This window comes from Perca fluviatilis, chromosome 4, assembly GCF_010015445.1.
Source record: "Perca fluviatilis chromosome 4, GENO_Pfluv_1.0, whole genome shotgun sequence".
Lineage (NCBI taxonomy): Eukaryota > Metazoa > Chordata > Actinopteri > Perciformes > Percidae > Perca > Perca fluviatilis.
In genome coordinates this window covers 15,879,251-15,903,006 of record NC_053115.1, presented here as the reverse complement: position 1 = coordinate 15,903,006, position 23,756 = coordinate 15,879,251, and the positions used below count along the sequence as shown (strand labels likewise).

General features: G+C 41.0%; 1 protein-coding gene across 1 annotated transcript; it reads right to left on the bottom strand.

The window, feature by feature from the left end:
* Window positions 1-3,105: 3,105 nt before the first annotated feature.
* Window positions 3,106-23,217, bottom strand: erbb3a (erb-b2 receptor tyrosine kinase 3a). Its single transcript, XM_039798378.1, is given in 29 exon segments — window positions 3,106-4,181; window positions 4,859-5,120; window positions 5,307-5,375; window positions 5,481-5,675; window positions 5,822-5,919; window positions 6,642-6,788; window positions 6,902-6,977; window positions 7,154-7,309; window positions 7,423-7,608; window positions 8,089-8,239; window positions 8,241-8,326; window positions 8,409-8,550; window positions 8,651-8,704; window positions 8,798-8,952; window positions 9,520-9,613; window positions 9,764-9,896; window positions 10,007-10,224; window positions 11,039-11,056; window positions 11,237-11,327; window positions 11,432-11,505; window positions 11,629-11,746; window positions 12,216-12,329; window positions 13,296-13,437; window positions 13,710-13,828; window positions 14,338-14,403; window positions 14,530-14,655; window positions 14,985-15,171; window positions 15,904-16,061; window positions 22,860-23,217. Coding segments are annotated over 29 exon segments (4,302 nt in total). The 5' UTR covers window positions 22,948-23,217; the 3' UTR covers window positions 3,106-3,402.
* Window positions 23,218-23,756: the final 539 nt, after the last annotated feature.

The following is a 23,756-nucleotide window of genomic DNA, read 5'->3' as shown; positions in this document are numbered from 1 at the left end:
GGCCAATAAAAATCTCCTCCTAGTGGAAATGTGGAACATGTTTTAAATGAATTTGAATTTGAATGATGGGCTGGACACTGTTGGTGGAATGTAGCACCAGTAGTTGGCTGTAGTGCAACACATTGGATACAAACTGCCGTTAAAAAACACAGGAGAACCTCAGAAGGGGGACAAAATCCACAAAAATGCACAATATGCATTCAAAGGTTTAGTGTTGATAGTAGTCAAGAAGAATCGTTGTTGTCATTACTCGCTGAATGGAAGAAAATACAATGGCTAGAAATAAGAAGATACTGGTGTTGTCAGCTCCGGTTTTCTCGTGCACTGATTTGCTAGTCAAGGGCTAGCACTCCACCAATCAGATTGGTCATTGAGTCCGACTGGCCGATTCAACAAGTCAAATCGATCAAAATGAACGCTGACGTCTCCTCCGACTGACGACAGCACGGAACACACCGAACAGACTTGAGTCACCGACCTCGTCAGACTGTGCGACGACGTCCGATAACCGGGTTGGTGTGTCAGCACCTTAAGGTTACATAAGCTACAGTAGCTGCCCCGTTTACCATAAACCTTTAAAGCATGACAGTAATGACAACCTGGAGAAACCTTACAGGAAACCACCTAATTTACAGAATTATGTATTGCATTATTTAGGGATACTACCAGTGACAAAGCAAACATTATCCACTTGAAACCCCCATGAGATGCAAAAAGGTATAGGCTATGTTATGGCTGTATTACCAACAAGAAAAAGTCTGTAAATCCCTGGGGCCCCATGAAGCTTGAGGTGCCCAAAAGCCACAGATTCCCTGTATACCAGCTGGTTAATTTGACTAAGTGCACATTTGTTTTGGGAATATGCACTACTAAATCACAATATCTATATTACATTTACAAGGTACACATTCCAACTTACATTTGTGTTTAAATAAATAAACACAAGTTACTGTAACATGAGAGACTGCAGGTAGTGTTCTAGCATACTGGTTTCTGGTGCTAGATAAAATATAATGAAGCCTAGTGACCAGTTAAATACAGTTCATAGAGAGCAGGAGAAATATATTGGGCCACTGGGGGCCACAGCTCATTTCTGCCCCAGGCTCCATGGTGTTTAATCTGGTCCTGTTATACATATACACTATTTGGAAAAATATGTGTTAAGCTTTTTTTTTTAAGCGTTTGCTTATCCCTATAATGGCAACAACAATAGAAGAGAACAGAATTGAACCGCCTCTTTTTATTTTTTGAGGTCAGAATATTGTAGGGGGGGAAGATTTAACCGCTTCACTAAATGTCTATAACATTGACCAAACATTTAGATTGTTGAAAAGGTCCAGAATTAACTTTTTCATTCGGAACATAACCTACATTTCACACATTGTACACATGATTATGTTATATTGCTTAGATAAAATAATAGTTGGTGCCTCAAAATAGCTTTTTCAAAATATTTTAATGAATAGAAAATTTATTTCATGTATCATTATTAAAAGACAGTGTTTCCTCTAGGATTTTTTTTTAGCAGTGGGGGCAGATCTGTCGGAACCCCCCCACCCCAGTCCCGCGCCCCGTCGCCAAATGTTTTACGTATTAAACGGAACTGACACTTCGCTGCAACACAAACAAATATATTTATTCACCTCTATTCAAACACAATGAGGCATATTTTCATTTCGTTTTGATTGCACTGTATTTCTGAGGAACTGTAGGTCTACAAAATTAATTTTACAAGAAATTCTTCATAGAAAAAACAAAACCCAAAGTAGGCTATAGTATGAAACCATTCATTATTAAACTAATTGCATATTTGCCTCAGTGGCAAAGTTGGCAGCCTTGCTGAGTGCATTTGATTTTTCTTGGATTTTGGAAAAATAACTCCAAGGCTCGGTTATAGGAGAATTCAGAAAGAGGTGGCCCATTAATGCGGAGTAGCATACATGCTGCTAGATGGTCCCCCTGTGGCCTGTTCCTTAACACTAGAACGGCCAGGACGGTCATTTTGACAGTTTTGAAATTTATATGTGTAGCCTAATAACTTTGGTAAATTAAAAAATACAATCATGCTGGTACCTGAATTTTCCTAAAAGCGTCTGTATTTTCATTTAAATTTGTTTTTATACTGTACATTACACAAAAGGCAAAGAAAATACAATCACTTTTACCTATTTTGGCCATTGACTGCTCGGATTTTCGCGGTTTTGTTTTTAATCTTTTGCGTGGTTGAAGATCTCTCTCACGGCGTGGATGGACTCTGTTCTGAATCAGAAGAAAAGCACCGGGCGCTCTGTGAAAGGCGCAGTGCACGTAGATGGACGGTAGCTGTCTACGTGTTCATATAACTTTATACATGCTACAACTGGCTGAAATAATTGCACACATCCTCTCCAAGGAGTGCACCAGCTGTAAAATGTCCTGGAGGAAGTTCATGCAGCAACTGGCAGAGGAGCTGAGAGCGGAGTTTATGGAGGAAAAAAAGGGCAGCGGCGCACGGTCCGAGCTGCGCTGCGCACCGCAGCAGACACCAAAACGGAGGCGGTGCCAGGTTAGGTTAGGTTATAAATGTTCAAATAACGTACTTTTAATTGTTATTTGGCTGTGAATTATGTTGAATGAATTTCACCCAATATGTTTCATTAATGTATGAAATAATCACGGTTTAGCCTACTATGCCATGATATGATATCAAGGGCGTTGTATTGAATTAACAGCCATGCACGTGCAATTTAGCTAGCAGGTGAAGGTGAAACTAAAAATGTGCAAGAACTATAGAATAATACAGGCTTAAATTAACTGACAACATAAGTTATACGACTTACAATTCTCAAGGATGCACACATGCCATCTCAACCCTCCGGACAGCCTGTCTCTTTTTTCTTTCTCACTTTTCTCCAAGTGGCATGCGTGCCCACTCGCGTTGTGAAGCGCGTGTCCGCGCTATTCTCCGTCGACGTGCTCTTTACAATCACTGCCGATAGACGGCTTTTTGTACATTTCTGAAACCGTGGCGGGAGAAATCTAACCGTGGCGGACCGCCACTTGCCAATCAACATAGAGGAAACACTGAAAGAGGTCTCAAAACATCCAACACTCCAAACAAATGCATTTGTTCAAGAAAAGCTTTGTTCATTTTCAGAATGTAAACAGAAAAATATAGCTTGTAATCTGTTCATTTCTGTTAGTGTTTTCAACACTCAGTGCTATTATTTCTGGAAATGCCCTAAAATCATAGGCCTAAATACAAGACCTAACGTCAGCCTGTAACAGTAAACAAAGGTGTAAAAAAGTCACACATGCTGGGTGTCATAGGCTACATTATTAACATGGCTTTGATTGCATTTCCTGTTTCAGGTCCTTCATGAATATGTCTCAGAGGAAAGTTCGTGAGATTTAAAATGTTCCTCATGTAGGCACTGCTTTGGGCTTCAGAAACATCCTGCTGTGCCAGTAGTCTGGATTGTCAAAAGATCTGTCGCCAGCTGCAGGTTCCCCGACTCCAGCTCGCACTTTTACATAGGACTCAAAGCCAGATCGATGTGCCTCTGTGCCCCCTACTGCTCCCTCCCCCTCCCTCTGCAGGTTGTGGTACACCACAGAATCTCCAGGCCGCAGGGCAGCAAAGGAGTCCATGTCCTCATACTCATACGCCTCACCTTCGTCCCCTCCTTCTATCTTCAGCTCCTTCCTGTCTCGAAGAGCTTGACGCAGCTTTGGCTGTCTGTTTGTGTAATGGTAGTTACTGTCGTCCACATATTCCTCCTCCTCTTCCTCCTCCTCCTCCTCCTCCACCTCTCTGCCCATCCTTGCTGGTGTAGGAGTCGGAGGAGGGTCAGGCACTGGAGGGCATTTATCTTTTTCACCCCTGATGTCCATGTATTCATATTCAACTTCATTAGATTCCTGCTGCTCTGAATCAGAGTAGTAATTGCTCAGTGTGTGACCTCCCCTGACCTCCACAGATGATGTGGTGTCACCAGAGCATGCTGTCACTGCTGACGATACAGAGGAGGTGCGCTTCTTGTTCGGCTTCGGCCAGTGGCTGCTGTGCCTGGGTGAGACAGCTGTCAGACATGTCTGCTTGTTCATGTACTCATATTCTTCCTCATCTGGGTCAATGAGGAGGCCCGATGAATGAGACTTGCCCATCCTGCCAGGAGAGGCTCGAGAGGAAAGTAGGGTATCTGAAAGAAAAGAAAAATGTGAGTTTAGCCTTAGAATAATGTGTTAGGTAGGACCTAGTCTATATCCATGACACTCCACTTCGGGGATTGCTCCGTTGCCGTCGGAAATTCCGTCGGATTTCACTCTTTTCAGCCGAATGTCCGTTACCTTTTGTTTTGTTTGTGTTGGAATTTTAAACTCCGGTCAATTTATGAGGACTATGATTAACTGCTCCTCAGATCTCTGCAGGGCAAATCGAGACAGCTAGACTATCTGTCCAATCTGAGTTTTCTGTACATTCTAAAACAACTTTTGAACGTACACGTTCCACCAAAACAAGTTCCTTCCCGAAGCTATTTTGCAGCAGCACCATGGCTTTTCCCGATCCTTAGTGCCGCATATGACGATTGTGATTGGTTTAAAGAAATGCCAATGAACCAGAGCACGTTTTTCTCCCATCCCGGAATGCTGTGTGGACTAGCCAGACCCTCCTCCGTAGCACTGTGGAGGAAGGTCTGGCAAAGCGAGACTAGGTAGGACCTATGAGGAAAATAGTATTAACCTGGCTGTTTTGTATTCAGTTCATAAAATGGTGGTTGTGACGCAGCAGAACTAACCAGGCATGTAGACCCATTTTCCAGGAAAGATTGTTGACAATATCATTTCAATTTACAGCAAATATGAATGATGCTATCACCTCTCTCTGGGCTGTCTCCAGGAAGCACGTATCCATTCTGGTCCTCTTCCTCCATATCTGGTGATGGAGTCTCTGGTGGCCCGCCGGACAAGCTGTCCCTCTGCGATATGTAAGCGCTGTCCTCACGTTGACGTCGTCTCTTCAGGCTCCCTGTCAGGGAAAAGTCCTCACTCATCTCCAGCTCCACTGCTGTGCCGCAGCCCTCTGAGCTCTCAGACACAGTGCGGGCCGAGTTTAGTCGAGAGCGCGACTGCCACATGGCCTACATAAGACAACGCAAACAGACCTGCATTAGTGAAATGGCAAAAGTAGGAATGTGATGTAGGAGGATGTTGATATCTTTCAATTGTTTGTCTTAATTATGCTCAGTTATACTGAATGTACATACAAAAATACAAAACAGTTTATATACAAAGTCGCTTAACCCAGCAAAAGCGCTTTTAGCTACCTGTCCTGGGTTGTCAACACCTGGGGTCATAGGCAGGTATCCAGCCAGGTTTGATGAAGTAATAACCACCTATACAAGAAAAGACAGGCGTGAGATTTAAATCCAGGAGGTGACAGAAAAGACATTTCCACATATTAACTGGCCATAAAATTGTCAGGAAGAGGCATCTCTTACTCTGTGCGTGTCCATCCTGGAGAGGCGACTAAAGCTTCTGGCCTGAGACAAGTAGTGGGGGGCTGGAGTCATACCATCTACCACCCCCTCCTCCTCCTTGTCCATTAGCTCAATGTCTAGATCAGCCAGGTCGTCCAGGTCTGCACTCCGCTGGGCCAGTTCATCCGGGGCCGAGTCCTGTTGGCTGCAGTCCTCCTGGTGGAAAGAGGTGAGACATAAATTAGCATATTGCATGTACGCTTCTACTGAAGTGCCACAGTACACAGAATATTCTGTTTACAGTAAAAAAAACTAAAAAAACAAGTGCTATGGTGGCTACTGATAAACACAGCCTTTCTTACTTTGATCACCAGGTAGCGAGGCGGGTCTCTGGCCATTCTGGTAAATTCATTCGCCAGCTCTTTGAATGTTGGACGGACATTCTCATCAATCATCCAACCTGGAAATTAAAATTAAGAGCTATAGTTTGCCACTCATTTCTATGGATCTAGAGCACAATAAAGAACATCTGAAACTAATTAAAATGTATAAACAAGTCTGAAGCCATGCAGCTCTATGAGGCTGTACTAAGGCACCGCGATGCTTTAAGCTAAATGCTCACCATGCTAATATGCTCATGAAGACAATGTTAACATGCTGTTAAGCAGGTATAATGTTTTACCATATTCAATCATTAGGGCAGCGTCTTAGCATGCTAACATTTGCTCTAAACACAAAGTCAAAACTGGAAGTCATTAGTTTTGCAAGAATGTGGTCAAGTATTTGACAAATACAATTTTGACCTGATAATGGCACTAGGTGAAAAAAAGATCACTTAAGTTTTTACATTTCATCCTGAGGGGAACATGAATGTCCAGTGATTGACCAGATTTCATGGCAAGCCAACTAATATTCAAGACATTTTACTAAAAGTAAAATAAATGGACGTCATGATGCTGCAAGAGGAAAAGTCAGGTAACCACCTAAGTCATTTAGATTCATCATATGGGGACCATGAATGTCAATCTGAATCCATCCAATAGTTGTTGAGGTATTTCAGTCTGAATCAAAGTGATGGAGAGCCTGCTGCTAGCATGGCTAAAAAGCATGCATTTGCATTACTGCTGTAGTTTTTTGTAGTTCAGACCAGATGTAAAAGAAGATTAGAAGACAGGCACTCACACTTAACCATGACCATGTAGACATCAATGGTGCAAATTTGAGGCTGGGACAGACGCTCGCCCTTTTCCAGCAGATCAGGAACGTCCTGTGGACGCATCGTAGTATACGGCTCTGCCCCATAGGACATCATCTCCCATACCGTCACACCTAAATGAAGATCACAAATTCAGTACAGCTGAAACATCCAAACCTGCACTACTGTTTTAATAAACACTCAATATTAACCCAAACTGGTACTTGTAAGCTGCTTTAAAACTCACCGTAACTCCAGACATCGCTCTGATGTGTGTGTCTGCGAAACATGATGCTCTCTAAGGCCATCCATTTGATTGGTGTCTAAAGACGTAAACAGAGAATGTCTCTATTGATTACTTTAGTGGAAACAACAGAATAAGTGTTCAGTTCATGTGAATAAACAGTAGCAGTGTGAAAAAATAAATTAATTCAAAGGCTCTTTTAATGAACTTTGATCCTATTACTGAGTATCGTATCTTTTCTGCAAAGCTACGGACCTTGACCTCATTGTAAAAGCACTTCTTGTCATCAGGGTAAAGTAGGTCTGCAATGCCATAGTCTGAGATCTGGGCGGTGTAATTATTCTTCAGGAGCACATTTCTGGCAGCGAGGTTCCTGTGGATCATTTTGTTCTCCTCCAGGTAATACATACCCTGATGAGAAAGGACAACAATACCTTTAAGCGCTTGGGATATCAGTGGAATAGACCAAACAGTGGTTTTAAAATATAGCCTACAGACACCAACGGTGAAGGTTGGTCCTTTACCTTTGCGATTTGAACACACCAGTTGAGCAGCCTTTGCGGGCTCAGTTTGTTTTTGCTGTTCCTGACATGCTCCAGCAGAGAGCCCTGACTGCTGAGCTGAGTGACGAGCTGCAGGCTGGCACCGGGACAGATACCCAGGGTCCTGACAACGTTAATGTGGTCCATGCTTCCAATGGTCATCATGTGCTGCAGTGAACATTTAGAGTAAATCATTATGAATCTTTAATAGAAAAGTCAACCTTTGATTCAGGTTTTAATGGAGTATTTTACTAAAAATCTTTGAAGTATCAAATATTCAGTTCTTCATTGCTTCTTAATGGAGGTGAAGATTCCACAGTGAGGGGGAATATTAAACATTACAATGTCCATATAAACATCTTACATTTCTCAAGCCCCTGCAATTTAAGACTTTTCTGTATGTTCAATATATTGAAAATAAATAATCCTAATCTTAATAAATAAAGCTAATAAATTGAGCTATTTTGTGGAAAAATTATCAGCTCAGAACAGCAGAGAAGTGCTGCAGTTTTTGCTGCAGAAGTTTTGGCATATTCCTTCTTTTTTTTTGCATGACTCAAAGTAGCAAGCTATACATCTTTCAGAACTACCTTTCAAGCCTGGTGAGTAGACACACAAAAGATATGTTCCTTTAAGTCATTTCCTTACTTCTGTAAGCTCATAGAAGGTCTGCCGTCCGGAGCGATCATGAATAGTCTTTATGGCCACAGGAAGCTTCACTGTATCGCCCTCAGGGATCCAAATGCCCTGTGAAATAAGAAAGAGATTTACAGACAGACTTATTAAAAAACTACCATTGCAGCTTGATCTTACGCAGCTCTGTGGGCTTTAAGATCCGAGCGTGGACTTTAGACCCTTTCTCTCCAGGATCCAGAGGCTCAAAATTCTGGAGGCACACAGATCATGTGTTTAAAACAAACTTTAACTGAAGCATACCAGCATTGCAAAGATGTCAGACTCTGACTGACCTCTCCGCTCTCCATGTATCTCCTCATGGCTCGCTTGCGACGGATGGCAAGGCCTCGGCGGTACAGAACAGTCAGCGCAAAAACAGAGAATGAAGCGAAGAGGATGGCAATCACTCCCAGTACGATGGCTGTGGTCGCTTGTCTGATGACAGATGAATAGGAAGAAAAGATGGCACATGACTTCATAATGAGTCAAATGTCTAAACGTTTTAAAATATGTCAGATTGAGAGGAGCAACGTACCCAGAAATGTACCGAGATGACCCCACACAGTCTCCAATTCCTGGGCCGTAGCACCTACACACAAAGCACAGAAAATAGGTACATTTGAAAAAAACACAAATCTACATATGAATACACACAGCGAGAGCTCTACTCATCGTATCTTACCCTTGGGTGCAGTTGATGTGGCATGTTTCACAGCTGCCTTGCTTGTTGGGGTATTTAAAGATGACCTCGTCCCCTCCCATCACGCCCTCAGGACACAAGGAGACACAGTGTGGACCGTCCTGCAACCTGGCACATGCTACACACTGATCTGCTCCCTTAACAGACAAAGGGATAGTTCAGACAGTTCAGTAGTTGACAGACAACGGCAAAGCAGACATAAATGGTTCAAAGTCAGTGGAACTATAATTGGAATATAATTATGTCACTAGGTGGCAGCAACACACACAAAGTTATTACGACACAATTCGTGAGATTGGAACATCACTTTACCTTTAATCTCTCTCTCTCTCTCTCTCTCTCTCTCTCTCTCTCTCTCTCATACACATTACTGAATTATTTTATACATCCAGTTTGTATTGATTTGCAATACTGTCTACACAGATTATATTACTTCATTTATATTTTATTTGTTTGTATTTTAGCCTTATATCTTAACTTGCAGATTTAGATTTTACTTGCATGATTTTATTTTTTAGTTATTTAATGATCATTGTTGAAGGTGCTTGAGGCCTAAGATTTTCATTGCCAATGCCTACTTCTGTTATTGTTGTACACATGACTAATAAAGAACCTTGAACCATGTTTTGTAAAAAAATACTGGAAAGCAGTGCAGCTATTGAGACTGTTGTTTGACATTAGTCACTGAATAAAGAAAATCATACCGGGCCTGTGCAGGTCTGCTTCCCCTCCTGGACCTTACACTCAGGGTGGCATGCCATACACTCTCCTGATTGAGTAGCAAACTCCCGCCTCTCCCTACATTCAGAGAGAAGTAAAATATGTCAATAGACTGCAGATAAGATTGAAACACTTGGATACAGATACGCCACAGCAAACATTACTCACATTAAGGCAAACACTGTAAATATTATTACTCATAGTATTCTTTTTTTTGTAAAGACTCACCCAGTTAAGAACATGCAGTCTGGCACGCACGTTCCTTCCCTGCTGTATTTCTTACAAGACAGACACTGGTTTGGCCTCGGGCCCCAGCAGCCATCAGAAGAGCACAGGGGGTCACATACATGGCCCTCAATAACTGCACACACAACAACAAAAATACTTTATCATCATCATAAACACTGACAGGGGAGATGGTTAAAAATGATTCTCCCTCAGTGAGGGAGGATCATTTGGACCCTCACTCACCACACTGATTTATTGGTCTGTTCTCCTTGAGGTCGATGTTCTTCTGGCGTCGCTGCGGGCGAGAGTTGCTGGTCATGATACGCGTCCAGTTAACAGTGTCATAGTAGCAGAGCTTCTTGTTTCCTGTGATGTAGACGCCACCGTCGTTTATTTTTTGTAGTGAGCGTAACCCCATGGAGGTCAAAGAGGGGATCTTCATCACCAGAAGAGAGTAGCCCCTGAAATTGTAAATGGTGAATAAATGTTGTGAAAGGAATTAATAGTTGTGATTTTGTTTAAAATACTATGGAAGCAAAGAAAGATCTTTATAATAGTAGTAAAAGTATTTTACTTTAAAAACAAGCATTCTGAATCTGTGAGGGTTGAAGTCCTTTTTTCAGAAGGTTATTTAAAGTTTTGCAATTTCAAAAACAGATTAAGGTTTAATGTTCACAAATTCATACAGACAAAATTCACAATTCAAAAATATTCAAGTGTCCAGGGTTTCCACCTACTCATGTGAACTTCTATTGGATCATATCAATGCAAGTATCAATTACAGAACATAAACTGATCGGACACAGGTCTGATTTTATTCAGGCTTGATTGCTTATTCTTGGTATCCCGAGTGATTTATTTTCTTGACTTGAATTCAGTGGACACTTATATTTCTGGATTAATCTGTGAACCTTAAAAACAATCAAACCTCTAATATCATGTCTTAAATTGCACGACTGAATATAAACTCTGTGGTATTTAAATTTCAACATTATGTAAGTAGTCAGAAGTGATTACATTTCACAGTAAGGATTTTAAGTTGCCTATGAGGTTAAAGTCCTTATGGCCTTTCTTTTCTTCCATAATTTGCAGCAAAATACTAATCAATTTTCATCGCGAAGAGCATGCAAGAAAACCATGTGAACTCATTAAAGATTTGCACCCACCACCAACTCACACAATCCCAGTACTGAATATGCCCTGTAAGAATAATATATATAATAGGTTGTGCATGAAGAGGCGACTACAGGTGGGCATGTAAAATATTTACTGTACCTTTTAGAAGTCACTGCTCTACATGGGGTAAAATTGAGGTACAACAAGGGAGCAAAGAGATACAAGACAATCAGATTCATGCCAGTGAAGGTTAAAGTCTGCAATGCAGTGAACAACATGATAGTAGGGCGACCTTAGTCAACCAGAGACACAAAAACAATGTTACAACAAAAAGAGAAAAAAACAACTACTGCTCACTTGTAAAGTGTTCTGCCCTGAATTGTTTGGAGGTTGGAGAAGACTGACAGGTCAGGCATGTTTTTAGGCCATGACTGTATACTGAGGATATCTGAAAATAAAGACATTGCGTTACAGAGGCTTTAACCAGTCTGCAAACACTGTGATGTGACATGAAAAGCAAAGTACGCTGACAGTTTAAACAGACGCACACACCTGTAATCTCCCTCACAGTGTTGAAGACTTTCAGTTTCTCTGGATCGAGGGCTGGTACATTGTTGTAATCATCACTTTTAACAGAGAAAAAAAAGATGAAAAAATAAAGACCTATTGCAAAAAGCATCCACAAAGCACTGATTAAATACAGTAAAAGCTCTGTTGTATCTTATAAACTACAACTAGTATCCGTTTACCCTTTGATACCAGTCACCAGGAAGTGCAGACTGCCCTGGATCTTAGTGCAGTTTATGAAACTGTCAATGTTAAGAGCATCTACAGTCTGTCTGGTTGGACTTCCTGTGCCATGGCAAGCTGCGAGGAAGATGAAGAAGAGGAGGAAGAAAAGGTCAAGAACATATAAAGTCAGGTAGAATGAACCAGCAGTGCTGGGAAGTACCTGAGAACATTTACTCATATACTATTCTTCTAATTTTGAGACACATGATTAGACTGTTTACTCTACTGTAATTACTTTGACAGCTAAAGTTACTTTACGGATCAAGATTTTACATACGAAACATATGTAAAAAAAAATTAAAATTAAATACATTTGGAGAAATCAGTTCCACCTCGACCAGCTATACATGCTGCTTACACATATTATATAATATAAAATGCAAGATGCAGAAATTTTACTTGCAACAGAGTATACTGTATACATTATAAAGGATAAAACCACTGCTGACCAGAGTGGGGCACTGTTAGCTTAGCTTGTTTCTCAGTTGCATACAACAAGTGCCCTCAATAAATTGTGAAGGAGCTATTGAATGGTCTTAAATACCTTTAGGACAGAGGCCTCCACAGGGTTCACAACTTTTCACTCCGTTTTTCTCCACCTCCATTTTATCAGACGGGCAATTGCTCACACATGAGCTGCCATCCACCACAAAATTAGCTGTAAAAAAAAAAACAGTGTTTTTTGTATGTTTATATCCACTAAAAGTCTGACCTTGACTCATGACTTGTGACAAACTTTGCACAGATAAACTTGCAACGTCACTAATCTGTAAGCCTATTGCTGTCTAAAAGCCTGAAACCCCCAGTGCAGAGCGGACTGTCACTACAGCGAGCAAAACCACTGTCATGTGTCATCATAGCTGCTTCAGCCACTGCCAGTTACAAGCCAACAAGGTAACAAACAACAACAACAAATACGAAATGCTAACTACACTTCTGATACATCTGCTAGTTGCCGTTTTTTGTCCATAACAGACTCCTCATCTGAATCTGGGTCTGACTGGGTTTGGGACAGATTGCAGATCGCAAGCTTGCGGAGATGGCTTTACGCCTGCAGGGTTCCAACCCGGCCTGAATCTCAAACATGTAGGCTTATGGTTGAATCTCTACATTTTTTTTCTAGCCATCTTGCAGTTCCTGCAGTTTTACCGGTCAATGTAAGGTAGATTCTAAAATGCAGTCACCAAACGAGGCTCAACCATAAACTATATGGTCTCCACGTGGCATGATCAGCGGAAGTGGGCGGGGCTCGAGGCCAGATCCAGAATTTCTCAATGAGGGACAAAGAATAAATACGCTTCCAGCATCTTCTTGTAGTTTTTTTTTTTTTTGTACTTTTGATGTGGGAAAACCAAGTTAAAGAAAAATATTTTTACATACTTTAACTTTAAAGTGTCTCGAAGGGGACTTCAAACAACACTAAAGCAGACAAATATACATGAGCAGATTAAGAAACAAGACGTAGCCTATTTTATGACAGTGTTGCAACTGCTGCTTTAGAAAAAGCTTTGAATGCTGAACGAAATTTTGTATAAAAATAAAAACTGCATTGCTGCTATTGGGAGAACAGCAACGGTATATAACTGTGAGTCTGTGTGAACATATAGGGCAGCGTGTGACTCACTGGGGCACTGGGCCACACAGATGGAGCCATACTGGTACTTGGCATTGGGGTTGGGCTCCATTTTGAATGTGTGCTTGTTGTAGATGATGGTCTGGGGACACAGAGGCACACAGGCGCCAGAGTTGTTGAAGTTCCTGCAAGCCTGTAAAACGTCATATACAGACAGCACAGTCAGCCACACAGCTTATAGATATGTTTTGTGTGTTTATGTCTATGATAGACCTTTTTCACAACAGGCATCTTGACTTGTCAAAGTAGGAAAAGCACAGGTGTGTCTAATAACATTAATGCTGGCTCTGTTCTATTCAAGTCTAACAGTTAGCCGTGACAGTGTGACAGCCAGTGTCAAGAATACCACTGTGAAACATCAAAATATCCTCTGCATTAAAAAGCCTATCGAAGCAGCAGACTCACAAAGCAGTCTGTATCCAGGGCTCCAGAGCAGCCTCCGGCACACTCACTGTGACAACAGTCGCTCGGGTTTCTACCAAAGCATCGGCTGTTACACTGAGGGGCACACACAGTCTTTGTCACTGAAAGAGAGTTGAGAGTATGTTAATTTGTTGTTTATTGCAGCAGTGGTTCCAAACTACTAAACTAAACTAAACCAATTCACCCCTTCATAGTGATTTTACCGTCCATGCCCAATCACACAACGCTCATATACAGGTGCTTCCAGCTATGTGTATTTTCAATGACCCAACAAATCTAATGTGATCAATGTACGATATGTGGCATATATGAAATGACATTAATAATAAGTAGAATAATACAGGCCTTAGAAAAACAGAAATTTGCAGTTTTAAGCTATGTTACTGCATGGATTTGTGTGTTACTATGACAACTCATTATTTAATATGTTTTTTAATATGGTGATTTCAGTGTTTATTTCTTATTTCTTCTGTTTTGATGCGTAAAAACTTAACATTTTTCAATGTGGTAAAAATGTACAATAAAAAATGCCACAACGCATTTTTGGGAACCACCGCATAACAGAACAGAGTTGATGCATGAGAAATAAAGGCATGCTGATGTCACTCACAGATCTGGCAAGTGTCATTTCCTGGACCCCAACATGGAAGGTCTCCACATGCTTTGTTACAAGGCTCTAAGATATAAATGTCTTATTAGTAGATGCATTTTTGAATTTTCAAAGCAGACCATAACAAAAGTCTGACATTAAAATGGAAGGTAATCGATGCTCATATATGTAATAATCATCCTTCCCACTCACTTTCAAGCCCATTGCCTTCGAACATAATATGAGCTGTTCCATCCTTCACTATGTCCTGCCAGTTCACCTGCGGGGCGTAGCTCAGGTACTTATTCTGGATGATCTTGACTCCTCCTTCCAGTATCTCTGTGGGCAGCACACAAACATTTAAACGGGGAGAGACAATTAGCAAAGCAAGCCCCAACGGGCCCATGACTCATCCTATCGAGCTCTGCCATTTGCTGATTACTACGACTCGTACAAACTCAGTATAATGTGCTAGAGCTCATGTTACACTGGCAGTTGAGACATTCCAGGGGCTTCACATCACTGTGACTACACACACCGACGACAGGCACTGTGAAGGTGTGGCTGCACTGTGTGGGTGTGGGAGTTCCAACTGAGTGTCACAGCCTTATCTGCTTCACCCCAGCCTCCCACACTTAAACACACTAACCGACTGACTTCTTGTGTACCTGTGAGGTGTGTCAGGCCCAGTTCTTGAAGGCCATGCTGTCCGTCCTTCTGGTAGTTGAGCATCACAGCCAAAGCGTATTGGTCCTCATACAGCGTGGTACCTCTGATGACGCGCAGGCGGTCCAGAGGCAGACGGCTGAACTCGGTGACGGCTAAAAGGATGTAGCCTGTCACCTCCCTGATAGACTGAAGGGTTAAAAAAACAAAAGGAGGAAGAGAAATGAAATAACATACAGGAGTTGAGAAAAAACTCCTTCTGGTATCCTCTGATTTTATTAGTCATAGTAATCAGAGTCACAACCTCAGCAAGGTGTGTTTTGCATGTGTTGCCGGTCACCATGACGGTAGTGCAGTGACTGATTTAGAAAGGGAGGGGGACTTAAATGAGCTCATTGTGAATTTGAGACAGAGACATCATCCACTACAGAGAGTGATAAACTGTTCAGACGTGGCATTGTTTTTGGCATCAAGTAAATCCATATCCTTGTCTAGACTGGTTACCATGCAGTTTTTCTCAGTGACACATACGCTCCATTACCTTCCTCTTTCTTTGTGTTGTAGTGTTAAACTCTGGTCGATTTATAAGGACTATGATTAACTGCTCCACAGATCTCTGCAGGGTAAATTGAGACAGCTAGCTAGACTACCTGTCCAATCTGAGTTTTCTGTTGCACGACTAAAACAACTTTTGAATGTACACGTGTTCCACCAAAAAAAGGTCCTTCCCATGTGTCCGGTACTTAGCGCCGCCCATGACGATTGTGATTGGTTTAAAGAAATGCCAATAAACCAGAGCATGTTTTTCTCCCATCCTGGAATACTCTGTGGACTAGCCACACCCTCAGTGCTGTGGAGGAAGGTCTGGCAAAGCGAGACTAGCTCTCTATATGTGATGCCTCCATGTGTTCAAAGCCTCACCTGCAGGAAGGAGAAGTCTCTGGTGTGCTCCATCATGGTAATTTCAAGATTGCCCATCACAATCTCACAGCCGGTGTACATCTCTTTCATCAAGTTGTACTGGACCTCTGAATTTCCTGTCGTGCTCAGACCATTGTGGGTGCCGGAACATACAACCACTGGAAAAGTGAAGAATTAACTCTTGTTAATGTTAATGTGTTTAGATTAGATACACAGATTTAAAGGATAGGTCTGGTGATAGTTCTTAGTTTTCTTATTGTGAACAAATCTCATGTAAATACCAAAAACAACAATAAATTGATCCTTTTCACATCGTATCCAAAGCCTGGTAGCTTATTCCTCTACTGCTGTCCAAACATTTTTAGTTGATCCCACACACACAGTCCTGCTGCCGTAAATACTCAGTAGAGCACCAAAATGTGTGTTAATCCCGGCTGAAAATAGTTTCTAAAAAATTCACTATTTACTCCTGTTTAAGTATTATTTTGAAAAAAACTATAGTGGCCAGCAGTTTTGGGAAATTATGTGGCCTTTTTTTTTAAATGCGAGTATATAGAGAGTCAAAGTGAAACTGGAACTTCTGAGTTCTGTTTCAGCAGTAAAGGTCAAAATCCCATTGACATTTGTAACAACGCTAATAACTAAAAATCCAGCCTTGGAACACACAGTACGCCGTATGGCTCGCTTCATGTCTAGATAAGGTCAATACTTGGTCTTTTCATGGGATTTGTTGTCAATAACAAAAAATATTGAATAGCAGCAGCTTTATCCTTTAACAAACATTCTTTCACACATTGCATTTTACAGACAATTGTACAGTATCACAATTATTATTATTATTATTATTATTATTATTATTATTATTATTATTATTATTATTATTATTTCACAATTTGCATTTTACAGACAATTTAACGGTATCATTATAGTATGTGCATCGATGGGAAGAAAAGAGTATAGTACCACAAAGGGCAGAAAGAAAGAATTTAAATGATGTTCCTGCAATGGTATCACAATACAAATAAAACTATGCATATTCTGTTGCTGTAAATCATTTACGAGGGAACAGCGTAAGCCCTTATAAGGACTGTTTTATGCAACTTACTAAAAAACACTGTGTTCTGCTCGCACAATATCAATGAATGTACTGTAACAGTGTGAAACAAGCTGAGGATTGTACGCAGGGCATTTCCTTCTCTGAGGCAAACATACAAGGCCTTGTTTATGGTCTGTGGGAGTTCAGCCATTCAGCGTCACTTGAAGTCTGCTTTGCTATTCAAATGTGAGACAGGAGAGAAGCAGCAGAGAGAAAATAAGAGAAAGGGAAGGACAGAGAGGACAGAGAATTAAACATGACCGTTGAGCTCAATGTCAATACTTTGCCTAAAAATACAAACAGGAACTTGTGCAATGTCCACATTGTGACAAACACAATATCTCAGTTCCACCAGGGAATTTTAAAGCATACAAGGATATTTCAAATAATAATGTGCTTCCAACAGTGGCAGTTAGGGGGAGATCTGATTCAACATGACAATAACCCCTTGCACAAAGTAAGATCCATAAAGAAATGGTTTCTCTAGTTTGGTGTGGAAGAGATTGACTGGCCTGCACCCATTCAACACCTTGAGGATGAATCGGAAACCAAACTGTGAGCCGGGCATTATGGCTCAACATCAGTTCCAGACTGCACCGATGCTTTTGTGGCTATACGGGAGCAAATCGCTGCCACCAGGCTCCTTCCCAGAAAAGCAGATGCTTTTACAGAAGCATTTAAGCATCGAAATTCTTTTGTCCATGAAGTGTAAATCTGCACTCACAAAGATGTTGCTCATTCCCTGCCATCTAAAAACACATTTTGTCTACCATGTTGACAATTTTGGTTTTATTCGTCAAGATTTTGTGGTATGAAATTTCATTTAAAGGGCTCAAAGCATTGAAAAATTAAAATCAACAGCAACATATCGCTTCAGAAATAGTGTCACATTTATTCTGGATAATCCACAGAATACAGTGTCAACAGTTTTCATTCAGGGACTATTTTTTTCTTCAGACAGAAGTTCCAAGGTTCCAATGAAAAGTGTTTACGGCGAGGTGTGTGAATTATCCAAAGTAATTAGGACACTGTTTCTACATTTTGTTGATGCAATTTCTAATTCTTTGAGCAACACAAATAAAATCCCATTCACCTCAATTTCATTGGTGAACTCTTTAACCTTAGTTTACAACAACCAGACAACTCTTGAGAGTTGACTGGTTGTTGATTTTGTTGTACTCAGTAAGGATCTTAGGAATGTTTTTGTTAAACCACCCTCACGCACAGGTCACACACATGATGTACGCTCGACACACTCAAAAACACATTCCTTCTACTGACATCAGAGTCAAGATAGAGCCCAGTAGAACAACAGGATCAACAAGGGCATAAAAAAGGCTAATGATTGTGTGTGTGTGTGTGTGTGTGTGTGTGTGTGTGTGTGTGTGTGTGTGTGTGTGTGTGTGTGTGTGTGTGTGTGTGTGTGTGTGTGCGTGTGCGTGTGTGATGCATGCAGCGAGCATGGGCCCATAAAGTCCTGATAAGAGTCACTTTATTGTGTTTCTGAGAACATCGGGTTCACAGGAACTGGCTCTGTACCAAATCATATTAAAGGGTCAGTTCACTCAAATCACAAAAACACACATTTCGCTATCTGTCCAGGTTTTGTGTCATTGTGACTAGTGGAAAGTGGAAGATATGTTTGTGTGTGATTTGGGTGAACTGACCTTTTAAAGAGGCTCTCCACTGGTTTTACACATTAAGATCAATTTACTCATCAGGAGGAGTATTACTCAGCCTTTGAAAGCATTTGTATAATGTAGTTGTGTCTCTGGAGGGAGCTTATTAAAGTTTGAGAAAATAAGCATTGTCACATCGGTAATCTGGATTTAAGGTATGATGGAGCAGTAGGGCCACATCAAGGGAAATTTCTATTTATTTTGCATTTCGAGAATAAAGTCGAAATGTCGAGAATAAAGTCAACACGACGAGAATAAAGGTGAAATACCATTTCGAGAATAATGTCGAAATGTCGAGATTAAAGTTGAAATGACAAGAATAACTTCAACTCCTTAAATACTTAATCACATTAGAGCGACTGTCCGCCATGCCAGCAGCCATGTAGGCTACAGTCGAAGCCTGTTAGCTTAGCTTAGCACAAAGACTAAAAACAGGGGGAAACAGCTAGCCAGTGTCTGTCTGAGGGTAACAAAATCCAACTTCTGGCATTAAATTGTATATTGCTATATAGCAAAACACTATATATATATTGTACAAAACCCTGTAATATAAAAATGACAGATCACTGTTTTAATGGTGGGTTATGTGCAGCACTATTTCTTGGCAATGCGCAGTTGCCAAGCAACCAGCGCAGACCCTGGTAACTGCCCCCGGCCAAAATGTCAAACTATTACTTTAATATGTTATTCAGATGCAAATGCCAGCAAAGGTTGTGTTGCAGATATTTTCAACCAGTCTATCTTTTAACCGTTGGAAGACATCAGAGCTGTCAGAACTTTCTCATAATTAAGGTCTTTACAATACAGGCCTACCACAAATGCAGCCTAACAAAAGACTCTAATAAGTTGCATTGAGAGAAGTGTTTTTGGAGCTTGAGCTATAGAGGTACTGGTTGGGATATCTCGGCTTTTGCTGTATCAATTTTGACCATATTTTTTTTTAAATCTGTTTCTTGCTGGCAATCAACTTTAAGAAGTGAAATCACTGGAGTACTATTTTAATGACACAGGACATGAGCTTGCTTTAACATTCACAACTATGCATGGGCCATTTCTATATATTAGATTCCCCAGTTTGCTCCTTGTCAGGGTTATGAGTTGCAATGACTACTTTGCTTTCATAAACCTTGACTTATTAAAAGCCATTCATTGGAATTGATGTCAGTTTATGAGCTGCTCAAGGGTGAAGCTCTTTATCTACCCCACCTTAGTTAAGCTATCAGTGCATGACTTGCTGCTGTTGGCTCTACACTGTTTTAATTGCCTGTTGAGAAATACTTATGAACATCTGCACGCATACATTCAAGAACCTTCCACATGCCACAGTACGTACAGTATGCATACAGTTCAAGTACAACCCACTCTAGAGGGGGACAAACCAGTGTGCACACATGCAATACAGTGTGTGACAAAATGGTATGTCAACCATACAGACAATGCACAAGGTGCAGCTGTGGAAGTGCTGAAACAACAGGCTGAGTGGGTTTTCTCTGTCAAAAGAGGACTTTCAGTGTTGGCAGATAGATGATGGGGAAAAAAGGAATGGGGTGGAGGGTTTAGAGTCAATACACACACACACACACACACACACACACACACACACACACACACACACACACACACACACACACACACACACACACACACGCATTAACACACACACATGCACACAATGGCCCTATTTTGAAAGAGTAAAGTGTCGTAGTACATCAAGATGTGCGGCCAGCCTCTATCAGTCTGCACTGACACTGTGTATCCTCACTCTTTACAGACACTGCAGTATGTCTGCCTTCCTACATATTCCACGACTAATCATCATATACAGCACATACTGTACATACACATACAAACTCAGAGCAAAATGGTCTCATTGTCCTCTGCACTAAAGTGTAACCTAACACATGTTTAAAACACAACACGGATCAGGTTCAGCTGCTATTTTCATTTGTCTACTACCAGGGTTTCAAAAAGAAGAGAGGGAGAGAAAGAAAAGAAAAGAGGGAGGAGGAGATAAACAAGCTTATTAAAGCAGTCAAGACAATGACTTACAAAGGTAAACAGAAACTTGGCACATGATGTGCAAAAGATTACTGCATACCTCACAAGTGAGCTTGTACACACTCACACACACAGGCAAACACAAAGACAGACACCTGATCACATGAACTATTTCTTTCTGTGGTGCATTCACTAGTTCACAGCCAGAGGTTGTGTACAGATAAACTGGAAGATTTATTTTCTGTGTTCCCAACACATGCAGGACTGCTCAATCTTTGGTGAACAGAATGAGGCCGTTACAGAGATTTTCTTTACATCATACTTTGGCAACAGGAGCAGCCGCATATTTGCTTTTGGACACATCGGTGTTCCATTTGGAAGTCACACCTGTAAAACTACAGAAGTAATTTAAAAAGGCACCACCTATTGTTGTTTTCTTGGAAGATATGAAATCAAATTTTACACTCAGGTGCTGTACACTTACAAGCTGAGCCCCCTCTGATACATTACATATTTAACATCTGAGACATTAAACCGACATAATGCACTGTTTTGCCATGAGGATATTTATGGAATAAAAACTCACTTCCTGTTGGCACAACAATAGTATTAGTATTAGTATTAGTAGTGTCCCTCTTGTGCTTTGTGTCAACAGCATCTTCTCTTAATAATCAAACCCATGCTTCTATTATGACTGGCCAGTTATGTTCATACAAAGTTTGGCGTACTGGTCCACCTTTATACATCAACATAACAGCTGCAAACTCTATAACTGCCTGGTTTCCACAAAATCCTGTTCAACAACTGGCTGAAGAGTTCTGATGAGAGAAAATTATAGCCTGACAAGCCAGACCCACATGAAGATGTTGGCCCTGGCTGCAAATTACATTTGCTGCCACTAGGGTGCATCTAGATTTCTAGGCTAAGAAAATTACACTTTGAAATCAAAATATACTTCTGAAATTCATGAAAATGTCTTTAGTTTAATTCCAAGGACTTGACCAGTAAATCTGAACAAAGAAAAGTTTGCATCAATGCTTCTCGAATGTCAAATAAATGTGATACACTGTATTTATTATATAAGCGGTTTTATCTTTTCAGTGTTTCGTTGAGGTGCCAGAGGCATCTCTTGATGATCTCGTCTCGTCTTCACATTGTTTTTCTCAAACTTGATTCCCTTCCACAAGGGACCACAATAAGAGGACAAAGTTCACAGAGTCTTGCTGTGATTCAAATAACAACACCTCACTCTGCCTCAAACACGTCACTGCCCTGAGTGGTAGAAAGTAACTGAGTACATTTACTTAAGTGCTTTGGTTGAGTACAATTTTGACACACTTAAGGAGTTCTATCTAATTTCTAATTCACTTCATTATAGTGGGAAGTAGACCTACTGCACTTTTTTACTGTGTGTATTCATCTTCTTCTTTTTTTAAGATTATTTTTTTGGGGGCTTTTCCCTTTATTATATAGTGATAATGGATAGACATGAAAGGGGGCGAGAAATGGGGGATGACACGCAGCAAAGGGCAGCAGGTCGGATTCTAACAGGCGCCGCTGCAGGACACAGACCAACATGGGGCGAACGCTCTTACTGGGTGAGCTAGAAGCCACCCCCTGTTTATCATTTTTCTAAAGTTGCAGCCTCTCACTAAAGCAGGACTTTTGAGAATTGTTATATTGTGGTATTAATAATTTTACTTAGGACTAACTAATACATCTGAATAGTTATCCTACCACACTGAGAAAATGGAGATATAGACATAGGCTATCAGAGGTAAAGTCTATTTTAAAGGAAAGATCTTTAGGAGCTGACTGTGGTTGTCAGTAAACAGGCGGTGTAAGGTTGGGCTCCTCTGTCGCAAAGCCTTGAAACAATTGAGACAAACATGATAAAGCACACAGAGAGTCGTGGGAGAGGTGCAGGTGACTCACAGCAAACAAGTTTTACGTGTGCGGAACAGGTTCTGTTGACTGCGGTTTGTGAGGGAGGACAGGTGTTTTCCTATAGCACCTGGAGTAAACAGCTCTATATATTCTGGGATAGTTGAGTATAAAAAGTGATGATTCTTGACAGAAAAGTGTGTGTGTGTGTGTGTGTGTGTGTGTGTGTGTGTGTGTGTGTGTGTGTGTGTGTGTGTGTGTGTGTGTGTGTGTGTGTGTGTGTGTGTGTTCGAGCCCACCTCCTTGTGTCTGTGCGCTGCAGAGTTGAAGAGCGCATGGCAGCAGGACGCACAGCACTTGTTGCACCTTCCTCATGAGGGCGGTCATCCTCACTCAAATTCCCAAGATGGTGACGTTTCAAACAAAAATTGCCATCACATTAATAAGAAGCGTGTCCTTGTCTCATAATAAATGGTTCTCGGTGGTTTCAATCCAAGAGAGTCCATTTAGAAACGTTGTTGAGTTAATCCAGATTCCCTTTCTTATTTATTTCCTTTGCTTTCTTCTAGTATTCAAATGAAGAAGTAAATCCGTGCTGTAGTGAAAACCTGTTCGTGTATTCCCTTTTCTGATATTTTACTGAGCCGTAACTTTACAAGCCGACCGCTCCGGTCGTGTGAGAGGAATCAATACAGCGCTGTGATTGGAGCGCAGCGCGCAGCCAATCAGCGGCGGGAGCGACTGTTTCGCTGGCACTGATTTATCTGGTAGGGCCCAGCCCAGCCTGATGCCACAGGACTTACAAAACCTGGAAGCCCAATGCAAACGTGAAATCCCCTTTAAAAGATGCAGATGCACATTTTAAATGTCATTTTCTTACAACAATATAGGAAAACATAAACATAAACATAAACATACATACTGTATGCTTTTTGCCATGAAACACATGAATGGATGCATTCAGGAGCAGGAGTCTTCAAAACATGCTTTTCCCCTAGTTGATTTAGGTCAATGATTTAGGGCAATAATGAGGTGTGAAACAGTATTTAGGATTCATTTGGTAAAATAAAAACCCACTGCAGCTATGACACTGCACTACAAAAATAGAAATAGCAACAAAACTGAATTTACAAAACAGAAGTAACACTTAAAGAAAAGGCAAAGAAATGTAAAATATAATTTGATGATATTATATA